Source organism: Cryptomeria japonica, chromosome 9 (assembly GCF_030272615.1).
Source record: "Cryptomeria japonica chromosome 9, Sugi_1.0, whole genome shotgun sequence".
Classification (NCBI taxonomy): Eukaryota; Viridiplantae; Streptophyta; class Pinopsida; order Cupressales; family Cupressaceae; genus Cryptomeria; species Cryptomeria japonica.
The window spans coordinates 330,207,155-330,231,461 of NC_081413.1; the positions used below are offsets into that span (position 1 = coordinate 330,207,155).

The 24,307-nt window shown below is 36.8% G+C and overlaps 1 protein-coding gene across 1 annotated transcript in view; it reads left to right on the top strand.

Annotated features, from left to right (window-relative positions):
- Window positions 1-24,307, top strand: part of LOC131858385 (uncharacterized) — a 176,421-nt gene that overhangs the window by 38,986 nt on the left and 113,128 nt on the right. Inside the window, exons 2-4 of the mRNA XM_059211615.1 lie at window positions 15,191-15,290; window positions 15,415-15,813; window positions 16,034-16,286. Of these exons, the coding sequence (XP_059067598.1) occupies window positions 15,191-15,290; window positions 15,415-15,813; window positions 16,034-16,286 (752 nt within the window). The remainder of the gene's footprint in view (window positions 1-15,190; window positions 15,291-15,414; window positions 15,814-16,033; window positions 16,287-24,307) is intronic.

Below are 24,307 nucleotides of genomic sequence, written 5' to 3' on the forward strand. Positions count from 1 at the left end.
AGAATCACCACCAAAGTGTCAGTGGATGATAACTCATCACAAAAATACTAGTTGGTAACTCATCATAGAGTAATACTGGTTCATACATTTACCGATTATCAGTTCACACATTTTACCAATTACCGGTTTTTCAAAATGAAGACTGGGAAAAAATGATAACAACTGCTTTGTTCCTTCATACCGCTTTGGGATCCTCGAACTGCTTGAGGTCTTCATACCACTTGAGATCGGTAAACACTTTCTGCAAAACAACAATAGTCTAAAGACTATAATAAATAATACCGGTTGGAACAAATACCTATTGAGCATAACTCATACATACTAAAAGTGATCTTAAAGCAAGTGTGTGTCCATCAATGACAATCACAACATCATCATCAAAAATGACAACAACATGTTCAATCTATCATAACTATGGTTGTGTTGCTATGGATTGTCGGGGAAGAACTAATAGAGGCAATGTTGGACCCTGGAGAGTATCTGGAATGGCATGTTTCCACTGTCACAAACTAGGACACATTACAAGGTTTTGTAGAGCAAGAATGAAGCAACCGGTTAATCAGTCTATTGACCGGAAAGGAAAGAAGAAGGTAGATGTGGAAGAAACTAGAAGTGAGATGAATAAGATTTGGAGGACGAAAAGTGAGCAGAAACCATCAAAGGACTCCAATTCTTCACTTGGTGTGGAGAATCCCTCATTGGAAAACTAAGCAATGTATGAAGCTTCAGGGGAGCATATTGTCAGATCCATTTTCAGACCCTCTAAATGGTGTGCGGTAAGTCAAATATGCAGGTTTTGATGCAATATTTGTTAGGATAATCGGTGAACAACTGAGAGGGGGTGGGGTGAACCAGTTATTAATAGATTATAACTTTTAATCCACTCAATAACCTTTAAATAGATCAAGTACCGATAAAGCACATACAGATGCCGGTAGGAATGGATACCGGTAAACAATACAACTTAACAATTAAACAAATAATCAATACAAAGAAACCATACCACATAACACTATGATTTGTACGTGGAAAACCCAGAAAGGGAAAAACCACGGTGGGAAGCCTACCCATAGTCAGATGATACTTCTGCAAAAAGTATGTGTTACAATGAGGGGCCTACACTTGCAGGAAGGCACACTATCTAGAGCGTATTTCTCATTACAAAAGAGTCTCACTGACTACAGAGATGCTACAACCATCTCAAGATAAATGGACAATAATCTAATAGAGTGAACTGCCAGAAATAACATCTACCATGCCTGATTACAGTTCTGATTAAGCTCAATGTCAGAGGACTAAATCCTCTTTTGATTCCAATTCAATCATAAATGATCGACCAACTCCTCTACCTGAATGATATTACAATATTCACACATTACATTCCTTGACCATGACCTTTTCATAACCATGATACTCTACAAAGAGTTTCTACCTCTTATTTATACAAACCCTAAGGCCTAAACCAATTAGGTTGGCCACCTAAAAGATATTACAATAAGATCATTACATAATTCCTTATTACAATGATATTCCATGTCGGCTTAAGACCAAATCAACAATAACAAATCCTTAAATCATCTTGAAACATCCCGGTAACATGTAGAGTACACGTTAGCATGATACCGGTCCATAACCTAGATAGGTACCAGACCTATTCTGGGTCCACTAAGCCAAAGAAATGTCTTCAAGTAGTTGAAGCATGATCAAAGAAAATCTTCAACATCCTAAAATCCATGTAGAAGTTGCACCAACACCACTTATGCATCCTATCAAGATTCCTTAGTGAAAGTTCTGCCAGTAGAGGCTTAAACCAATGCCGGTAAGGGTTTACCAGAATGTATGATAGTATCCAATACCAAGCCAATATCAACTAACCAAAACATGCTCATGAATCACGTATCACATGTAATCAAACATACTTCACTGGTCCAAACATGTCGAAAGTGTCCAACAGATTGTCTCTTCTGCCGGTAACACTAGATCTTCTATCGGTAACCAAAACTTGTTTGCTGGTAACCATCCATATCATATAGTGTTGACATCAATGACAAAATGTCAATGCAACACATAATAAATTCATCCATAATGCCAACAATCTCCCCCTTTGGCATTGATAGCAACACTAGATGTAAAAAATATCTAAGTACCAAAAAAAATACCAAACAAGTCTCCCCCTATGGAAGACAACCAAAAATATATGAGACTTGTTGAGCACTATTTTTGAAAATAAAAATATATAAAAAATGTATGTTTCCATAAGCATGAAGACTAATGGATATTTCGACCAGCAAACTGTATCGAGCATTGCAGAGGAAGTTTCATCGAAAGAGGTGTTTTCATTGACACAAGCACTAAGCAAAGGTATTTCGGCAAAAGGTTACCTTCGATGAACGTAGAAAACCACTCATCGATACTCTAAGTTTCATCGAAAAAGTAAAAACAAAAAGGCAAAAGGGTGATTTCGAAGGAATGTCATTACCGAAGAAACTCAAAAGGCATTCATCGAAATGCAAGTTTTCATCGATGAACGTAGTGTCGAACAAAAGTAAGGCTATTTCATCGATAAAGAAGGATATCGATGAAAAAGGGATATCGATGAACGCGCATAGGCCTTCACCGAAGAAAGAAACTCATCGAAAGTATGACATCGATGAAACTTGCGAGCGACTTATCGAAAAAGGGGTCTATCGATGAAAGAGTGATTTCGATGAATCTTAAAAGCGGCCTCTCGACATGAGCTTTTCACCAAAACAATAATATCGAAGAAAATGAGCTTTCGATGGAAGATTCAAACACTCGGCCGAAGATAAGGGTTTCATCGATAACTTGAGATATGAGCATTTTGAGCGCACTGTACTTCCCGCGAAAGAGTTAAAGGCCCAATTGAAGAGTGTCACATCTGCAATTAAGTTTAAAACACTTGAGTAGCCATTGTAGATGCAGAACATTAACTGTGCACAAGTTGCCCATACGATTACAGTTGAACTGAGTGAATTTTCGTAAGAATCAGATCGATGCTAAAAGATTGAAGGCTGCGAAGAACCTGCAGAGACTTGCAAGCGATAACCAGAGAAGTTGAGCATTCACCAAGTAAGTATTGTCTCTCTTATTTTACTGTGACTATGGAACCTTCATCTTCTTCTTCTAAAAAGAGTAGAAAAGGAAAAGAGTTGAACCCTGAAGAGAAGCCCAAAAGACAGAAGAAAGAAGGGAGAGCTCTGACTCAGGACTTATTAGACCAGTGTCCATCGTCTAGTGTAAGGTCAAAAAAGATCAAAAGTGAAGAAGAAGGATTAGAAGACAGATTTGAGAACTTAGGAGACATTTGGACTGAGATAAGAGGGCATGAATTATTTTTGTTTTGTTACAAAAGAAGGGATGCACCTGAACCCATAAGCAATCTATGGAAGAAGAATTTAGGCAAGTTAGTTGTCCCAAATGTGTTTGTAGATGTAGAATTAATGAAAGCTCTGGTAGATTGCTACAACCCAAGAACCAAAACCATATGTGATTACAGAGGGAATACATTAGTAGTGATTAATAAGCAGACTATTGATATGGTTTTTGATTTGGACTGGGAAGTAGAGGAGACTATCGACATGAAGAAACTTTCACAGGAATTCTTTAGTTTGGAAAATATCTACAGGACTTGGAGGCTACCTGTTCACAAGCCAAAAGTGGGTGGGTCATTTGTTCAGTTTGGCAAAGATGACAAGGTGCCATTTGATGTCAACCACTTCCATCCATATTTCAAGTATATGTATTATGCTGCAGCCCAAGTACTAGGCCTAGAGGCTCATCCACTCATGGATATTGGGGTTATGGTTCTATGTGCTGATATACAATCAAAAGACCCTAGGTCATTTGATTTTGCCACTTATGTTGCAGATGCCTTGAATCATGGGCTGGAAAAATTGAAAGGAGACCTTGTGAATGTTCATTTTTCATTATACTCCATGTTAATGCATATTCTTCTCTATTGTGGACAAGAAATTAACTTCTGGCCAGAAGAGTTCAGCATTAGGTCTTATGATAAGAATGGTCTGAAGAAGCCGGTTCAGTTGTGGGTATCAGCATGGGACCAGAGGTTTATGAATAACCAATATTGGCATTTTCAAGAATACTTTGTGAAACCTCTCAGTGCGGCTTTTGGACAGCACAGGGATTATACTTTGTCCCCTGAAATCAGGAGGTTCCTCAGGCCAAAGGATTTCTCTCCAGAATCACAGATTGAACATAATTGGGGTGATTGGTATTGCCATGATAATCACACAGAAATAAGGGTATTTGGATTTGAAGGACGACCCCACATGCTTCCAATTACGGTACCAAACAGAGTGGCTAGCTTGGAGATTATAAGGCAATTGTCTATTGCCAGTGCTAAACATTTAACTGATTTTGGTAAACAATCTATTGTTCCAGGTTTATTAGTTTTCTCTGATTTCATTGTCAAAAGTTCAAAGAGTTATCATTTATTACAGAATAAATTAGATTACTATGGCATGACTCTGGGTGAGCCTAGGGAGAATTTTGATCCTGAAGGATATATAAGAGCTGCCAGAGCCTCACAGAAACTCAAAGCTGGGATACATATGGCCAAAATGCCAGACGACCTAATTAAGAACCTTGAACGAGAGGAGGCCAAAGCTTTAAAAGGAAAGAGTGAGTTAGTCTGGGAGGCCTACAAATGGAAAAGGGCAAGGGGAATGATAGATGGAGACCTAATTGGAAATCTCCAAGATCCTCTGGAAGTAGCTAAAAGGCTGCTTCAACATGAAGCAGAAATTATGCACAGAGTGCCTTCGCGATTCCTTCATTTTATTAATACTGAGAAGGACAGTCAGCCCCTAGCTCACATGTCACCAAAGTCGACTGCCAGTAGTATCCCACCTGATTCTCCTAGAGAGGATTATCCTCTTGGTTTCAAAACAGAAATGAACATGGACACAGGAGAAATCAACATCAAGGATGTTGTTGACATAAGAATGACTGAGCATGAGGACTTCGTTGCTGATGATGGATTCGCCTCCTCTAGGGAATTCCTTTCATTTTTATACCAATACAAAGGGGCTCATGTCAAACGAAGCATGGCTAGAAGACCAGAGGAGGAACAGATGAAGAGATTACAGGATGAAATTGATGTCCTCATGAAAGACATGACTCCTGAAAAGGGGAGGAGATTATTAAAAGAGGCCGGTGTAATCATCTTCTCTGGTTGGGATATCAATTTGGCACTTTTATTTGATGGCTTCTTGAAAAAACAAGATTTGAATCAACAAGTGTTGCCCCAGGAGATAGACAAACTGTTCCTAGGCTCTGGATATGATCCAGACAAGAAAGCTCTCCTACAGTGGGCACTATATCCAAAGGGGAAGAGGCCTATCATTGTGGATATAGAAGAGACCTTTGGGCATCTCATGGTTCATCAGGTTGGAAAGATTGATCCTAGGGTCACTGCAAAGCTCAACCTGGATGTTGCAAGATTGAACTTGGACCAGACAGAGTTTTTGGTCAGAGAGAACGTTACATATAAGGGACTATATGAAAAATCCAAGGAGGAAAATCAGAAGCTGCAGGCAAAGGTATTGCAATTAGAGACGGGGACTCCTATCAATGAATACACCTCATACCCCGCAGGACACAGCTTGGATGACATCTCTGATGCTCTGTACTGGAAGTATCAGGCAGAAAAGGCCAATAAACATGCAGACAATGTCCAACAAAAGATGGACAAATTGGTCAACGACATTATAGGACATCGGTTTAACACCATGCTCTTACAGGTCGAACCATATTGGACAGTTTACACTAGAACGATAAAAGTGCTAACAGAGCATGAACGGTTAAGAGCACGATTGCAGGAAGTACTAAGCAATGTCGTTACCATGTCACCAGAGTAAAAGGCTGAGGGAAACGCGTATATGGACAATCATGTCAAATTCAAGGATACGCTGAGGAGAGACTTAAGAGAATTAGATGATGATAAACCCGTTGGAATGCCTTCCGTCTACAAGGAAGGAGAGGTGATATCCTTGGAGGATCTGCGAAAAGAACTCATCAGCGTCAAGGATTGGGCCTTGTCAGAGATTGATCGGAGTAAGGATATGGCCCCTACTGTCAACCAGATAATATTCAAGTATCTGTCGCTGGGGGATGAATTGAAGAAGCAAACTTCTTGAATCAAAACATTCAAAGACGATGATTACATTCATCATTTGGGGCTCTTAAATCTCTTTTTACTTAAGTTTAGAAATATCCAAAGTTAATGATTAATATTGTAAAGGGTCGTGTCTCTTCGTGAAGAGCTTTCATCCTCATATATATACGAGAATGATTTTTTGTAATGTAAGGTGAGAGATATTAGATAGGATTAAGAGCGAAAGAACGACAGCCTATAAGTCTTCTGTGTACGAACTATAATGGAATACAAATCTTGATCAATTGTTTCCCTGCATATGTGTTGTGGATTATTTCATTTTCTTTTGGCAATCGTCTGTGATATTGTCTGATAAAGATAAGGTTATTCATGTTCTTAAGATCAAATCTATGCTTTATGTTATAATGTTGCAACAAAAGTTTTGCTTGCGGATTGTAATTGTTCCTTGCAAAGCTTAATTGACTGGTCCCTTAAGGGTAGGGTTAAATTCACTCAATCAGCATATAGTATAAGCATTCATTTGGTTTTAACAGAAATAGTAACTGACAGGTTCATAAGGGATGAATTAAAAACTGTCTCACAGATTCGCACCATAAGTCCTGAAGAAAATTGTAATGACTCTGCAACCCAATTAACGAAGAAGGCACTGGCTAAATTACAAATTACCCTCATCATTTCTTCATTTTGATAGCTATAGAAGTAATTAAGAAACATAAAGCAAACAATTATCATAACAACAATCTTGAACTCGTCTGCTATATCTCCATTCAAGGAACTCATGCCATTTCAAGATCAGGAGATATCAGATTAGGATAACATATCTGCTATAAAAGGCACCATTTATTGGAGACATTCAGTGAATAGGTATACCCGCCTAGGTCCTGCAGAGCCTAAAGTGAGAGAGTAAGCAACCAAACAGGTTCACTCTACATGTTGGCCAAATCAATTGGAGGGTTTAACCATAGGGACTGGCATTTCCTTAGAACCTATCCAATCTGTTGATTTGAGACCCAACAAGACTGATATCTCTGTAGAGTTCTGAATATATCTCTCCCCCTAATGTATACAACTCCTCCTTTATTTTTATTTTCACATCAATATCTCTCCCACTTTGACATCAATGCCAGAAATCTGACAAAAATATGAAAGCAATAATGTAAACCTCTGAAACTTTGAGCTAACTAGTCCCGCTGAGTAGTAGCACCACTCATCAGTGCCAGAATGAATAATGTCTTTGGTAATGCATGTTGGACTGATGACAAACTGCAACAATCAAGTCTCTGCCGGAGGAACATAAACCCCTAACCTATCTCTCAAATATTCAAATGATTCCTTAGATAGTGGTTTAGTGAATATATCTACAATTTGTTCTTTAGTGTTCACATAAACCAATTTGACTTCCTTTGCTTCTACCTTGTCCTTCAGAAAGTTATACTTTATTGAAATATGCTTAGTTTTAGAGTGAAATATCGGATTCTTAGACATGTCAATAGATGCAGAGCTATCATAGTAGATAACCACCGGTTCACTATAATTTACCCTGATATCCTTCAACATTTGCTTCATCCACAAGAATTGAGTGCAATTAGTTGTTGCTGCAACATACTCAGCTTTTGCAGTAGATAAAGAAATGCATTATTGTTTTTTGCTGATCCATGAAACCAGTTTCTTTTTAAGAAAGAAAGCTCCACCAGAAGTTCTCTTCATATCATCAGTATCTCTCACCCAATCTGAGTCAGTATATGCACATAAAGTGAAATCATCATTTTTAGAATACCATAAACCATATTCTGTTGTTCCTTGCAAATACCAGAATATCCTCTTTACTGCACATTCATGATTTTCTTTGGGATTACTTTGATATCTTGAAACAATACTTACTACATTCATAATATCAGGTTTAGTCTGAGTTAGATATAATAGATCACCAATCATAGACTCATACCTTGTCAGATTTACCGGTGTAGACATATCCTTGAAAGATAGTTTCTCACTTATCACCATAGGGGTACTTTCGGTTTGGAATTATCCATACCAAACTTCTTCAAAAAATCCCTCAGATACTTAGTTTGATAGATAAAAATGCCTTTGTTAGTTTGAGTAATCTTCAAACCTAAGAAAAAATCTCATCTCACCAATCATGGACATTTCAAATTCATTCTTTATGTTGTTAGAAAATTCCATGCACAATTTATCTTCTCCTCCAAAAATGATATCATCAACAAATACTTCAATAATCAGAATATCATTATCAGTGATCTTATAATATAAATTACTATCAGCACTTCCTTTAGTAAAACCAAGCTTCAAAAGATATTTATCCAACCTTGCATACCAAGCTCTAGGAGCCTGTTTCAATCCATATAAAAATTTCTTCAACATGCAAACCATATCTTTATCATATGTTAGTGAAAATCCATCAGGTTGGTCAATGCAAACTTATTTCTCAAGCTCACCATTCAAAAATGCACATTTAACATCCATTTGATAAACCTTATAGTTTTTAAAAGCTGCATAGGCAAGAAATAGTCTAACAGCTTCAATTCTAGCTACAAGTGCAAATGTCTCACCATAATCAACTCCTTCCATTTGAGAATATCCTTTACAAACCAATCTAGCCTTGTTTCTTACAACTTGATCATCCTCATTTAGTTTATTCCTAAATATCCATTTAGTTCCAATAGCATTCTTATTTTTAGGCCAGGGAACTAAAGACCAAGTCTCATTTTTCTCTATCTGATCTAATTCATCTTCCATAGCTTTTAACCAATGTTTATCCTTACAAGCTTCAATAAAAGTTGCCAGTTCAACTTGAGAAATAAGACATACCTCTTCATTTGCTAGTTTTCTTCTTGTCACAACTCCCTTGTTCCTATCTCCAATAATTTGATCTTCAAAATGATTTAATCTTACATACGTTGGTGTATTCTAAACTTCAAGTTCATTGCTCTCATCATCAGTCACCATTGAATTTTCTGATTGTGCCGGTGTAACTGTTTCAGTTCCCTATACTAGTTGAGATATTGTCAGTTCAGTTATGATCATTTCCACTGCCGGTTCCCTATCATATGACATAGAATGATTTCTGTACTCTTCATCCACTTTCACATTAGCACTTTCCACAATTTTCTGAAATATTTTGTTATAACATCTATATGCTTTGCTTTGAATTGAATACCCAAGAAATATCCCTTCATCACATCTAGGATAAAACTTTCCAATTGAATCATCTCTTTTCATATAGCATTTACCTCCAAAAATTCTGAAATATTTAACAGTAGGTGTATGTCCAAACCATAGATAATAAGGGGTCTTACCGGTTTCACCTTTGATGTGAACTCTATTTAATGTGTAGACTGGTATACTCACTACTTCTCTCTAGTAGATATGAGGTAATTTAGCTTCCATCATCATAGATATTGCTACATCCAAAATGGTTCCGTTCTTTCTTTCCACTACTCCATTCTGGTGAGGAGTCCTAGGTGCAGATAGATGTCTCCTGATTCCATTTGTCTCACAATAACTATTAAATTCATTAGAAGTGAACTCACTGCCATGATCTAATCTTAGACATTTGATTTTCAATCCAGTTTCAATTTCAACCTTTTCTTTAAAGATATTGAATTTGTCAAAAGCTTCAGACTTCTCCCTTAGAAAATTCACCCACATCATTCTAGAATAGTCATCAATAATCAAAATGAAATACCTATCACCTTGAAAGCTTTTAGTCCTTGATGGACCACATAAGTCAATGCGAATCAAATCAAGTACATCATTATATTTATCATGTATGATTTTAAAAGAACTTATAACTTGCTTTCCCAATTGACATTCCTTACATACCAGAATATGAGGCTTCATAACCTTAGGTATATCTCTAACTGCCTTAGTTGAACTGATCTTAACAATACAATCAAAATTAACATGACACAACCTCTTATGCCATAGCTAACTGTCATCAATATGAGCAATCACACATGTCTTATTACCAGTGTTAAAGTGAAAGATATTACTTCATGTTCCGAATACCTATTGCAATCTCTAAACCAGTCTTGTTAGTGATTTTGCACTTTCTATCTTTAAACTAAAGTAAGAAACCCTTATCAACCAATTTACCAACACTCAAAAGATTATGCTTTAAACCTTCTACATAATAGGCATTATCAATATTATGCTTACCATCCAAATAAATAATACCTCTACCTCTGATCATACATGCTTTGTCATCTCCAAATCTGACCTGACCGCCATTGTATTCTTGCAGGGATAGAAAATTCCTTTTATCTCCAGTCATATGATGTGAGCATCCACTATCAATTACCCATTCATCCTCATCTTCAACTTTTTCTACCAGGGCCTTTTCTTCATTCTTGATAGCCAGTTCTGGTTCATCTTCCTTCAAAGCATAGAATACCCATTCCTTTCCATTGCCGGATCCACTAGCAAAGTCTTCTGCCGGTTCATCTCCAGAGTCATTAGTTACTCCTTCCTCAACTACTATGTAGCATTCTTTACTTTTCTTGAATCTATATCTGTTCTTGTTAGTTTTAAAAGATTTCTTGACTCTTTCCTCAAACCTTGCATTCCTTTCAGGACATCTAGATGCAAAATGGCCAATCTTCTTACATGCAAAACATTTAAAAGGTGCTTTTCCTTCATACTTACTTCCATTCGGTCCTTTAGGTACTCTTCTAGAAAATAAGGCTTCAAGTTTCTCAAGTTCTTCAACTTCTTTCCTCATGTCTTCCAATTCTTTTGCATATAGGGCTCTCCAATCACTTTTATTGGTAGATGATGATGATGATTATGCATGAAAAGCATGTTCAGACTTTACAACTCTAGAAGATCCAAATTCTTCAAGCTCAAAAGAAGATAATTTCCCAATTAGAATGTCTCTGTTAATTCAAGAGTTTGCCATTGTTCTTAACTCATTAATTGTAGTTGCCTTCATCTTGTAAGCCGGTGGAAGGGCTCTCAAGACTTTGGAAACTATTTCATCTTCACTTAGAAATTCTCTACAACATTGAATTCCCATAACAATCTCATTTACTCTTTCCATAAACACAACAATTCTCTCATTATCTTCCATCTTTAAATTTTCATATCTTACCTGGTAGCCATCAAGTTTAGCAATTTTGATAGTATGATCACCTTCATTCAGGGTTTGTAATTTGTCCCACACAACCTTAGCCGATGATTTATCAGTCAATCCCATGATCTACTGATAAATAAGTGCACACAAGAGGGCTTCTCTAGCTCTGCAATCATTTTCAATATTCTTATCCAAGTCCGTAGGAGCAAGATTGCCAGATGCTAGATCATAAGGTGTGTATCCTTTCTTAGTGATCTCCCAAATATCTTTCTAAGATAAGTCTTCAGACGAATTTTCCATATCCCATAATTTTTTCCATAAAGCTTAGGGATTTCTCTTCTGAAAATAGTTGCCAGTGGATTAGAAGTGTTAGTTGCCATAGGATCTACCTCAAGCGGTTAAGCTTTCGTAAAAGAGGACCAAAGCTCTGATACCAATTGTTAGGATAACTGGTGAAATAATGAGAGGGGGGGGGGTTGAATCAGTTTTTAACAGATTATAACTTTTAATCCACTTAATAACCTTTAAACAAATCAAGTACCGGTAAAGAACATACAGATGCCGGTAAACAATACAACTTAACAATTAAACAAATAATCAATGCAAAGCAACCATACCACATAACACCATGATTTGTACATGGAAAAATCAGAAAGGGAAAAACCATGGTGGGAAGCCTACCCACAGTCAGATGATACTTCTGGAGAAAGTATGTGCAATAAGGGGCCTGCACTTGTAGGAAGGCACACTGCCTAGAGCATACTTCTCATTACAAAAGAGTCTCACTGACTACAAAGAGGCTACAACCATCTCAAGATAAATGGACAACAATCCAATAGAGTGAACTGCCAGAAATAGCATCTACCATGCTTGATTACAGTTTCAATTAAGCTCAATTCTGGAGGACTAAATCCTCTTTTGAATCCAATTCGATCACAAATAATCGACCAACTCCTCTACCTGAATGATATTACAATATTCCCACATTACATACCTTGACCATGACCTTTTCATAACTATGATACTATACAAAGATTTTCTACCTCTTTTTTATACAAACCTTAAGGCCTAAACCAATTAGGTCAGCCACCTAAAAGATATTATAGTAAGATCATTACATAATTCCTTATTACAATGATATGCCATGTCGGCTTAAAACCAAATCAATAATAACAAATCCATAAATCATCTCGAAACATCTGGGTAACATGTAGAGTACACGCTAGCATGATACCGGTCCAGTATTATAGTAAGATCATTACATAATTCCTTATTACAATGATATGCCATGTCGGCTTAAAACCAAATCAATAATAACAAATCCATAAATCATCTCGAAACATCTGGGTAACATGTAGAGTACACGCTGGCATGATACCGGTCCATAACCTAGATAGGTACTGGACCTATTCTGGGTCCACTACGCCAAAGCAATGTCTTCAAGCAGTTGAAGCATGATCAAAGAACATCTTCGACATCTTGAAATCCATGTAGAAGCTACACCAACACCACTTATGCATCCTGTCAAGATTCCTTAGTGAAAGCTTTTTTGGTAGAGCCTTAAACTAATGCTGGTAAGGGTTTACTAGAATGTATGATAGTGTCCAATACCAAGCCAATACCAACTGATCAAAACATGCTCATGAAACACGTATCACATGTAGTCAAACATACTTCACTGGTCCAAACATGCCGAAAGTGTCCAATAGATACTCTCTTCTACCAGTAACACTAGATCTTCTACCGATAACCAAGACCTATCTGCTGGTAACCATCCATATCAGCTAGTGTTGACATCAATGATAAAATGTCAATGCAACACATAATCAATTCATCCATAATGCCAGTAGATAATCAATGCAATATGTTATGTTTTGATGCAATATGATGTTATGAAGTGATTTTGTGATGAAACTGGTAAATTGGATGTATGTAAACCGGTAGCAAGTTTTAGGGTTGAACAATGATTAGGGTATTTCAACCAGTTTAGCATTAAATGCAGTTGGCAAAGGGAAATAAAAGGTGTTTTACAATTTCATTTCTTACCTAACATTTTTGAGAGCACATTTGAAGAGCGATAGAAACATAGAAGAGCACTTGATTGCTACTTTGGCGAAGTTAATAGTAGATTGTGAAGATTTGTGGAAAAGTGAATCAGTGGAAGAGCATTCAGACTGGAAACCCTAGTTGCGAAGAAGTTGAGAGGTATTTCTCTATGAATTTGAGTTTGTATTTGAATTTTCACGATGGATACACCACACATTGTTGATGTTTCTAAAAGACCTCAACCGAAATTCAAGAGACATCCTCATAAGTCCATGAAGACAGATCCAACTGGAGCCCTATCCAGCGTACCCTATGGTGTTTTACATGTTGAAGATATTATATCATACATTCATTGCAAAATGGAGGATTTGGGAACATTTTCTATCTTTGATCAATACCTATTGCTGTGTGATAAACAAGGTGTGATGAAGGATGAAATCAAAAGGGTAACCGATAAAAGTTTTCATCATGCTTTGAACTTAATAGATGATTTTGAAGAAGAGCTTGTCAGATATGTTTTGAGTAGGATTCACTATCAGTTTATGTGGTTAGATCAACCATACAAGATCACAAAAGAGGCTATCCATTCTCTCACCAGATTATGGGCAACCAATGAAGTTCCTGTTTTGAGATCAATCCCGAAGGATGAAGTTATCCAATTGACAAAATCAATGTGGGATGGGTGTGCTATGATAGTAAATTATATTGAAGATCCATAAGTGAAGTTTGCATCCATGGTCATCGGCTACATAATCTACCATTTAAGCTGGATGAATAGAATTCTTAGAGCTGCTATCCACACAACATAACGGATGTTGAAACAGAATGCTGATTATGATCTAGCAGAAGCCTTGAGAGCACAACTGATGTTGAACCTTGAATCAATCAAGAAGGACAAGCGACATAAGTTCAATTTTGGTCAGTTGATTATTGGATTGTTTTTCTATTTCCAAAATTTCTTTCCCGGTATAGGTGATATTCAATGGTCTATGGATACACCAGCAATGTTGCAGATTAAGAAGAACATTAAGATACTTGGCAATGAATTTACAAAGACTATCTGGGGATACTTCAAGGATTTCTAGAAGAAAATGCATGTCAGAGAAAGGATACCAGAGAATGTTGTGAAAAGGTATGAAGACTCTATCTATTTTATGGTTGATATTGATACTTGTCAGATGGAGGTTGCAGATCCAAGAACTTCATGGGTCATGCCTATGGGGTATGAGAAGACCTCTTGACTATTTATGCAGATCACCTTCTATCTAAACTAGTAGATCCTAATGTACCTAGGTTTGACACATTTAAAGAGAAATCATTATAGGTACATACTAAATTGGCCACACTAGTAATAGTAAAAAAGGTCAGGAAAGAGGTTGAAGAATTTGTTGTTGCACAAGGTTTCACAAAGGAGATGATTGATGAGGCTAGAACTAGATTTGAAGAAAAGAAGGTAGGAACCTCTAGTGCACCCATCAATAGACAAAATAGAAGTACAAATGTCAATAACGAGAAGCCCCCTCCTCCTCCAAAGATAAAAATAAGGAGAAAAGAAAAACAAGATGAGCCACAAGCACCTAAAGTCCCTAAAGCTACAGGGAAAATGAAGAAAGAACAAGCATAAAAAGGTTTTAAGGCTGTAGTAGAGGAAGAAGCAGATGAAACCCAATTAGGACAAAATAAAGAACTATGAGAAAGTGGCAAGAAATCCAAAAGTGGTTGGTGCACCCACTGTTAAATCAGTTAAGGTAACTAAACCTACTTCTCTTGAGAGCTTATTGATGAATATAAGGAATTATGGTGTATTGGTTGGTGTACATAAGTACTATACATTTTTGACGAGGAAGAGAAAAAAAAATTAAGGATTCATTTGTTTTGTTTATGAACCATTATAGCAAAGCATTGATTGAATTACAAGGAAAGATACCTGATTCTTTGTATAGAAAATTGGAATCTAGATGGCAGACTGCAATTAAGCAGGACAAAAAAATTATAGTATGTTCTTATGCATTTACAATCAGAGACATCCAAGGATGAAGTGTAGGAAATTCATTCAGAATCAAAACCATTATTCCTTACCAAAAAGAGGTTAACAAGATTGCTTGTTGGTGAGTCCTAGTCTGTGCAAGCTGAGATTGAGGAAGTTTTGAAAAAGTTTTTAGGACTTGAAAAAGAGGAACTAGAGATGATAGAAACTTCCGAGGAAGAAGATATTCCCGAGGCACCGATAATTGAAGGTGAACTATTGGATGAATTTGAAATTGATGAGATAATTACTCAAATAGAGAAAGAACGAGAAGGTGGCACCACATCAGTTTCTACTATCACAGTTGAAGAACTAGTGATACCAGAAGAAATTCCAACCGGTAAAGATGAAGAGGAGACAAATACACAAGTAAATGCACAAACAAATGATGTGAAAACCATAGGGCCATTAGAGAAAGATGAAGAAATGCAAAAAGACATGTACGAGATTGTGCAAATAGATGTTGATCAAACTAAAGAGTCACCGGAGAAGGTAGAAAGAAGAAGTACAAGAGAAAAAAGTGACCTACCAGTCACTTACTTCAAACAAAATCATTTATGATGATGAGGAATATTATACAATATCTATCCAAGGACTGATAAATATGGATATGTTAAGTCCAAAAAAATTGATGGAGATTTCATTTGCATTGCAATCCAAGGCCAAGAAGAATATAATGAGAGCTCATAGGAGAGAAGTTCAAACCATACAGATTGCAGTTGACATATTTTCCAATCTGTTATTGGAGAATGACACTGATAGTCTCACAACTCCTATTGAAAAACTGGACCACTTGGTCACATCTGCAGGAGAGCAAATGAAGAGTCTTGGAGAGGCTGCTCTACACAATGTAGAGAAGGAATATGAAAAGAAAAGGATTGAGATGCTAATCAAGACAATTGGCAAAGACAAAATAGGTCTTACTATGAACATGGACCAAATAAAAGAAGCATTGAAGAATGAAGGTAAAATTCTTTCTACAATTTGGAACTTTTCATCGTTCTTTGATTATATTGACAAGAAGAGGAAGGAATCTCAACAGGAGCTAAGGATTTTGAGTGAATCATTTAACCCCTTAAATGATTCAACTACAATTTTTGGTAGATCTGTTATAGTGATACAATAAGAGTAAGGAATATGAGGCTAAACAAGTTAAGAAGACTACATCATTGCAAGAGTTATAGACTCACCTAGTCCCTAAATTACAAATTTTGCAAAGAGGATACAAAGAGACAGAGGCAATTTTAACCACACTAGAAATGAGTACAATTGATGCTATGGAAGAGATTGCATACCAGGTTTGAACACACATTGAGATTACATCTACTCTTTTGGAGACATGGGAGAATGATTTGAAAGTCTTGAAGACTAATTTTGCTGATGCTTTTCTCAAAATGTAATTGTAAATGTTTAAACTCTTATACATTTGGTAATGCAAGTTTTGATGTATTGTATTCATTTGTTTCAAATGTATTTGCTTACCTTTGTCATTGTTGTCATAGGGGGAGTAGTATAAGTCAGTCAAAATTTTGTAATAGCATGTAATTGCTAAGGGGGAGTTTTTTAGTAGAATCATGACTCAACTCAACTCATCATGTCTATTGTCATGTCATGATTGTTGTAATGTGACACTTAGAATTTTTTTTCCTAAGTGTTGCCATCAATGCCAACGTGGGATATTGTTGGCTTGATGATGATGATAGAGTTGTATTAGGATGTTTGATGACTTTATTTGTGTTGTCATTGATGGCAGCCATGTTTTGTTAGTCATCTAAGTCATCTAGACCAATCGGTATAGCCTAACTAGTAGTGGAATTTGTTAGACAACAGAACTACTAAGTTGTTGTCAACCGATAAATAGGAACAAAGTGATGATCAAGCAATCGATACAAACGATTGGTGAAGAGTTATACGTTGTGGTTTTACAGGAGTATTGGAGACAGGAACATGCACCTATGTTCCAAACCACATCAACAGATTCAATGTATTGCGTGAGATGATCAGAATAACAGTTATAGTCAGGAAGAATAGAGAACCAGTAAAGCATAGTTACTTTGATCAGTAACCGGTAGAATTGTTGTTATGTTTTTAAGTTATGAAATTTTTGGCCAACATGTGAAAAGTGTAAAGAGAAGGAAAATGTAAAAGGTGACTAGATTAATTGAATCTAGGGAATTGTTCCAAGGTTCTTAGCCAACTTAATAAAGTCTTTATAATGAGATCTAAGTTATATGATTTCATAGATCAAGAGTGAGAATTTGATCGAGCGGTTGAAGGAAAATTTAGGGTTTGATGTTTAGTTGGTGATAGAAGTTAAGCATAAGCGTATCTAATTAGGCACAAAGGTGCTAACTTCAGATCAGTTGAACTTGTTGTCTTCCTAACAGTTGTAACAAGAGAATCCTCTAACAAGGTCACTCCTAACAAGGTGCGGTAGGATCCTAACATGTCCGAAGGTGAAATCCTCTAACAAGGTGACACATTAGCTTGTGTTTTGAAATCCCTTAATCGGGTAGTGTGTGGGTGAAAAAGGGGTTGTATTTGCAAGCACAACACTTCAATTAAGTCATTACATGTATGGTTAGTAAATAATAATCAATCAATAATAAACCATAACAAAGCGACTAATTGCCTTCTAAAAGATGCGAGTATAAGATTGCTCTCAGATTTTTTCATAAGCAATACCAGTGACTAGACTACACCAAGAAGAAGGATTTAATCTATATGATATTAACTATATGGATGCAAAATGGATGAATAATTCAAGCAATAATCAATTCAAGCAATATGGATTCAAGCAATATGGATGCAAATAATCTCAAAAATCACAATGATCTTCAATGACTCTAGAGCGAAATTAGCGTGATAATAATCTCCAAGTGTGTTTTCAAAAATCTCTAGGGTAAATTGGAATGAGAGCTGAAGACTGAATTTATAGAGAATTACAAAAAAGCTCAATTTAGGATTAATTGAAAATAATTGAGAAATCAGGTTTAGTTAACCTTGAGATAGATTCCAATTATAGCTTAATTGAAATGCATTCAAATTAGAAGTTCAAGTTGCATTGGAAATAATATTAAATTAATTCCATGCACTTGTGATAAAAATAGATAATTCTTTTATTTATTCAAGAAAAGAGTCTTTTCAATGCAACTGAACTTCTTTTTCTGAAAAGCTTTTAGTTCCAATTTTAGAGAATAATTCAATTAATTCAATTTAATTGCTTTTTTGATTTCAAGTTCTAAATTTAGAAAAAGAAATAATATCTCAAGTTTGATTTCTCTCTCAATTCAATTCTTTTATTTTATTTCAATTCAACTCTTGTTTTGTAATTAATTCCTCTTTTGTAATAAATTAATTCCTTTTGCATGATTAAATGGAAAATTTATTAATTAATTAAATATGCAAGGATATTTAATAAATTAAAATAGGATGATTGATCAAAATGATATTCTTGGAAATGATTCAATTAATTAAATAAATATTTAATTAATATTGAGTAATTGATTTGCCATGTGATATTTGATGATTAAAGAATTAATAATGTGCTCAAGGTTGATTTAATTGCCTTTGGTTAGGACCTTGGTGATGTTGTCGAGATTAGGGGCCCATGGTTTAGATGACCATTTTAGGGTATTACATTTGCCCCTCTTTGAATTAATGTGCAAGCAGTGCGTTGGTTCAAAGAATTTGTGATGTCTAGGAGATACCAGTTCTGAACTTGATTGATCACAGACTAGATGAAGACCAAGGTGTTTAGCTTGATTCAAAGCGACAAAGCTGAATGAAGTTTGATTAAAGTGATACCGTTCCTGAACTTGATTGAACTTAGGAATGATAGAAAACAAAAGATACTGAACTTGAACTTGATTGATCAAGAAGTGGATCTTACTTATCTAGAACTTGATTGATCTAGACACAGTGAGTGATGATAAAAATCTATCTTGAACTTGATTGATCAAGACCCAATGGAGATAAACTATCCAACTTGATCAAGAAATGAATACTGAACACCTTATTAGATTGAGCATGATCAAAGATACTCTTTAAACTTTTGATTGAGTTTAAACGAATAATCAGCTTGATGTAAAGCGATGAAAGTGATTAAAGTTAAGAGATTGATTCAGATGAAAGACAAATATCAGCTTGATTTGAAGCAATGAAACTGATATGCCCCTAGCGATTGATTCGATTCAGATGATCGAGAGATCTCAACTTCATGTGAAGCGATGAAGGTGAGATGCCCCTTTAGCAATAAGAATTAATTTTCTTTAGTTGAAAATATTTTGCTCGACTTTTGATGAAGATTTAAAAAATTTCTCGACATGTGAGATGTGAAGTCATAAGGTCATTAGTATGCCCCCTCGGGAGCAAAATCAAAAAATAAGGAGGGTACTTGATCATAGGCAATGGTGTGGCAAAAATAAGTTATTTGAGCATAAATTGATCCTGAGGAATGTTTGAAAATTTGGCATTGATTGACGAGATTAAGCGCAAAGTTGATCATAAAATTGATGTGTAGAATTGGAATTGAATTAAGCGTTGATATTGAGCGCAGTTTGAAGAAAGAATGAACATTTGATGAAAAGAGCTCTAAGTGGTCCAAATCGTGAAATTGACTAGCAAAATAATCTCGAATTTCAATTTCAATCTCGAAAATGGAATCAGGATGGTCAAATTAGCTAAGGGTACAATTTTCATGTCCATCGGAGCAAGTTGAAAAATTAGGGTTTTGGCTATATATGGGACAAAAGTGTCATTTTCAAATGATTTTAACCCTCCAAGTTTGAAAATTCAAAAAGCCTTCTACGAAGAAAATGGTGGTCCCTACTCGTCAGCATCGATTTGAGCGGCAGAGACATCATAATCGACCCCGAAACTATGAGCCAACAGTAAGTGATCAAGCTTGAGCCTCTTTATGTTTTCAATTTTGAATTTTTTGGTTCATTTTTCAAGTTTTTGGCATGTTTGGGGTCGGGTTTCACGTTTTATCGTGCGAGACAAGATTCTATCTCGTACGAGTAACTGTTAAAATTTATTTTGTCGTTTAAGGCCATTAGAATTATCGTTCGGACCTTACCCTCATATTGTACGACAGGTATGTAAAAAGACCATTTTGTCATGTGGAGTCTCATAGTTTGTCGTCTGGGAATGTTTTGTCATACGAGAGCTATTCCTGACTCGTACAAGATGCTGTCCCTCTATGTTTTGTCATTCGGGAGATAGTGAGCATTTTTTAAGGTCTAAACTTGAAAATTTGATTTTGCAGTTGACTTAGTTGGATTTGCGTGATGTTTTACTTCTCTTGTAGGCTCATTTGGAATGTTTTCTGATGCTTCGGTGTTGGGTTTTTTGTAGGTTCGATTACCTCCTATGTTTTTTAGATGTGTTTATCCTCCTACTATGGCATTAGTTTGACATTTATCTGAGGTTGAGAAGGCTCATATTGATTTGTGTGGGTTGACTCATCTTCTGGGTTTGCTAGATATCCGTGTTGGTAGAGAGATTCCATTCAGAGCATAACACGTTTCATCTGCCAGTGGGGGAGTTGACTATCACTCCCGAGGATGTATATAGGATCCTCCGTATCCCTTTTGCTGGGGATAACGTGGATGATGATTCAGGGAACCTCCCAGGATTATAGGTAGTGAGGCATGTCTTCAGGGATCCTGACATTGTGACTCATTCCATTAGTTGGGACATATTGATGAGCAGATACAATGAGGAGTTTCCTTTGGCATGTGTTCTAGCAGGATTTATCGACTGTTTTTTGATGCTTGATAGAGGGCACCAGGGTTTCTAGTGTGGTTGGGGCAGGATGTTGATGAGATTGATGGAGACCCCTTAGAGGCTTGGCTGGGGTTATTGCTTGCTGGCTCACATGTATCATGAGATGCATGAGATTGTATATAGAGATGGCAGGAGCATGGCCACAGGTGTATATATTTTACAAGTTTGTGCTTGGGAGCACCTTCCTGTTTGTCGGCCGGTGGTAGATGATAGTAGAGAGCTTGGGCAACTGATTATATATAGGTATGGCAGTTATATTACATAGCCCCATCTGGGAAAGACAGATTTTTGGAGATGACAACTAGACGATTTGATAGCTGTAGTATGGAGACCTTACAGAGGTTTGGAGCTGTGGGATGACTGGCGGTTGGTTCGTAGGGACCTTTTTGTTACGTGCCCTCTCATTGGGAGACCACAGACTATTGTTGAGTGGCTCATTGTATCACGGGTGATGAGGCAGTATGGCCAGCCTCAGGGGATCTCGTAGGAGTATACAACTTATGCGCATTATGCAAATGAGGAGAGATAGGGATGGTCTCCATGGTTGTCCTATGCCTTAGCTATACAGGATCTGACTGGTCTACAATGCCTTAGATGGGATTATATGGACGATGTTGTGAATGCGGGGGTATTGCCCCAGTACAAAGATTGGTTCCAGCAACATCCTTTTCCTAGGTTTACAGATTCGGGTGAGAAGGTGCCTCGCATAGAGGATATTGAGGATGATGCTCCCACATAGGTACAAGGACAAGGTCCAAGATAGGGCCAAAGATAGGGATAGGGACAAAGAACCGAGGCTCCGAGGCGGACAGGTGATGATCTTGGTGCTAGTAGCAGCAGGGTTTCAGCTGAGAGTGGACACCAGAGGGGTGAGGGCGGATCCCTTGGGAGAGTAGGAGTGAGATTGGGTGGAGCTGAGGAGGAGTGAGCAGCTCCAAGATAGGTCCAACAGTGGAGGGATGAGCAGGGTGGTACTGGAGGTGGAGATGAGGGTGGAGAGCCGACGAGAGAGCAGGGGACTGACGTAGGGCAATCGATGAGAGCACATCTTGCAGAGTTGTCGTCACAGTTGATAGTGGCTCAGACTCAGTTGGCGGAGTGAGATCATCAGCTTACGAAGCTGAGAGCAGAGCGCAATCGTCAGGTCGCGATGATGAGAGCGGAGTGAGACACCCTCTAGCAGGAGGTTTTGCATAAGAACAATAGGGCAACCTACTATATCGCAACATATAGCATGGCAGTTCCAGTAGCTCAGCAGGTGATCCCTTATTCTCAATATATGGCACGTTCAGAGGGAGCTCGGGCACTTCGATAGGATCCTAGTCATCAGGCTCCTCCTCCTCCACCAGGCGATGAGGGAGAGGCTCAGAGCTAGATATTCTTTTTGTAGCTCAGATATATTTTTTGTAGACACACCCATTTTTTTTGTAGCCTATATGATTCTTGCTCTGATGGGAGTTTGTATATGTCATTCGACATCATTTTGTACTCTTAGACTTGACATGATATATATATATATATATATATATATATACGAGATCCGATTTGACTTCATCGTACTTGCATTGATTCGTTTATGAGATGTCTTTTATATGCTTTATTCTATATGTATGCATTTCTTTTCAATATGAATGTATGTAATGCAAATGATTATGAATGTCTTTTTTTATTTCTTTTCATATGCAAATAGATGAGTATGTAATGAGTAATATGAGTAATGCAATGTTTTCATTTTTCTATGCAATAAGATGAATGCAGATAAGTGAATAATGAAATATATGAATCTATATTAAAATATTTATGTATGCAACTAAACATCTCAAAACATAAATACTCGATTGAAGAAATGATGATAAATAGACCACTTAGTGTAAGAAATGACAATGCTTTCAGCTCTCATTCAACAGATAAAGAGATTATTACCATATCGAAATCACTCTAAAGTCACAAAAATGCAGAATGATATGCAAAATGATATGCGAAATGCAACCTAAACCTAGTCACTGGATTTAAAATACTTAAGATTCATCATCGAGCATAACGAATACAACAGGCATGTTAGAGTTCCTTTCTTTTTCAATGTGCAATATTTATTATCTTGTCCGCAATGACCCTTTTTTTCGTTCATATCCTTGGACAGATTTCGTAGGGACCCAAATTGCATCATAAAGAAATTCCCTCAAAACAAACAAAGAAATGATATGGACCTCCCTGTAGCATACAAATAAGTGGAGTCGAGGTATGTGAGGCAATTTCACCTTGTTGTGAAGGCTCTTAGCATAGACACCCAGCTAATTTAGATGTTTCTAGATCATTGGGATCATTCCTACAAGAAGAAAACAAAGAAAATATTATGCCCCCAATCCTTGCTCCTCTTAGTCACAATAGACTTCCTCGAGTTACTCAGAGGGATAATAATCGAAAACCAATATAAAAGACAACATACAAAGAAAATTTTCATTCATAGCTCAAATTGTTTAGTGATTGTTTTCCGTTATGTTGTTTTGCTTGTTTACTTAGTGATAAAAACTCTTTGGTAGTTAGGAGATAGGTGACTGACTTGGAGTGGATGACCAGGTTTCACTGATGGAAAGATGACTTGGTTGACATTACTTAGGATATGTGAATTGCTTAGTCAAGTAACCTAAGACTAGGATGTTGATCAGTTTCAAGTCATGAAGGTTCCAACAAACTAGGATGTCACAAAAGTGACTGAAATTTATGCACAAGCGAAAGCAAAGATGCATGAAAGCGGGAAATGCCAACGTTGCATTGATAGATGGAGCGCTTGAGTAAAAGAGGCACTTGTTTGCCAGGTTTTCACCTGCTTGGTAGAGATTCACTTTTTTTTATACCAAGGTGCCTGCTTATTAGGTTTTCACCAGGGTATTTTTTTCAGGACTTTTTCTAGTTGTACATGTTGGTGGCACAGAGAATGCTAAGTGAAGAATTTATTCAAGTGGATGGTGTTAATCAATTCACGGAGCTGTTCTCCTTCTAAATTTGGGAGTTGATAGGCACTCGAGCTGAATACTGCAGTAACGATGTAGGGACCCAGCCAGTTGGGTTCAAACTTCCCTTTATTGTCTCGAAACTGCTAATTTTTGGGATTTTCTCTTAGAACTAGGTCACCAACCTGAAATTCTCTTTGTCTAACTTTCTTGTTATATCCTCTGGACATTCTCTTTTGATATAC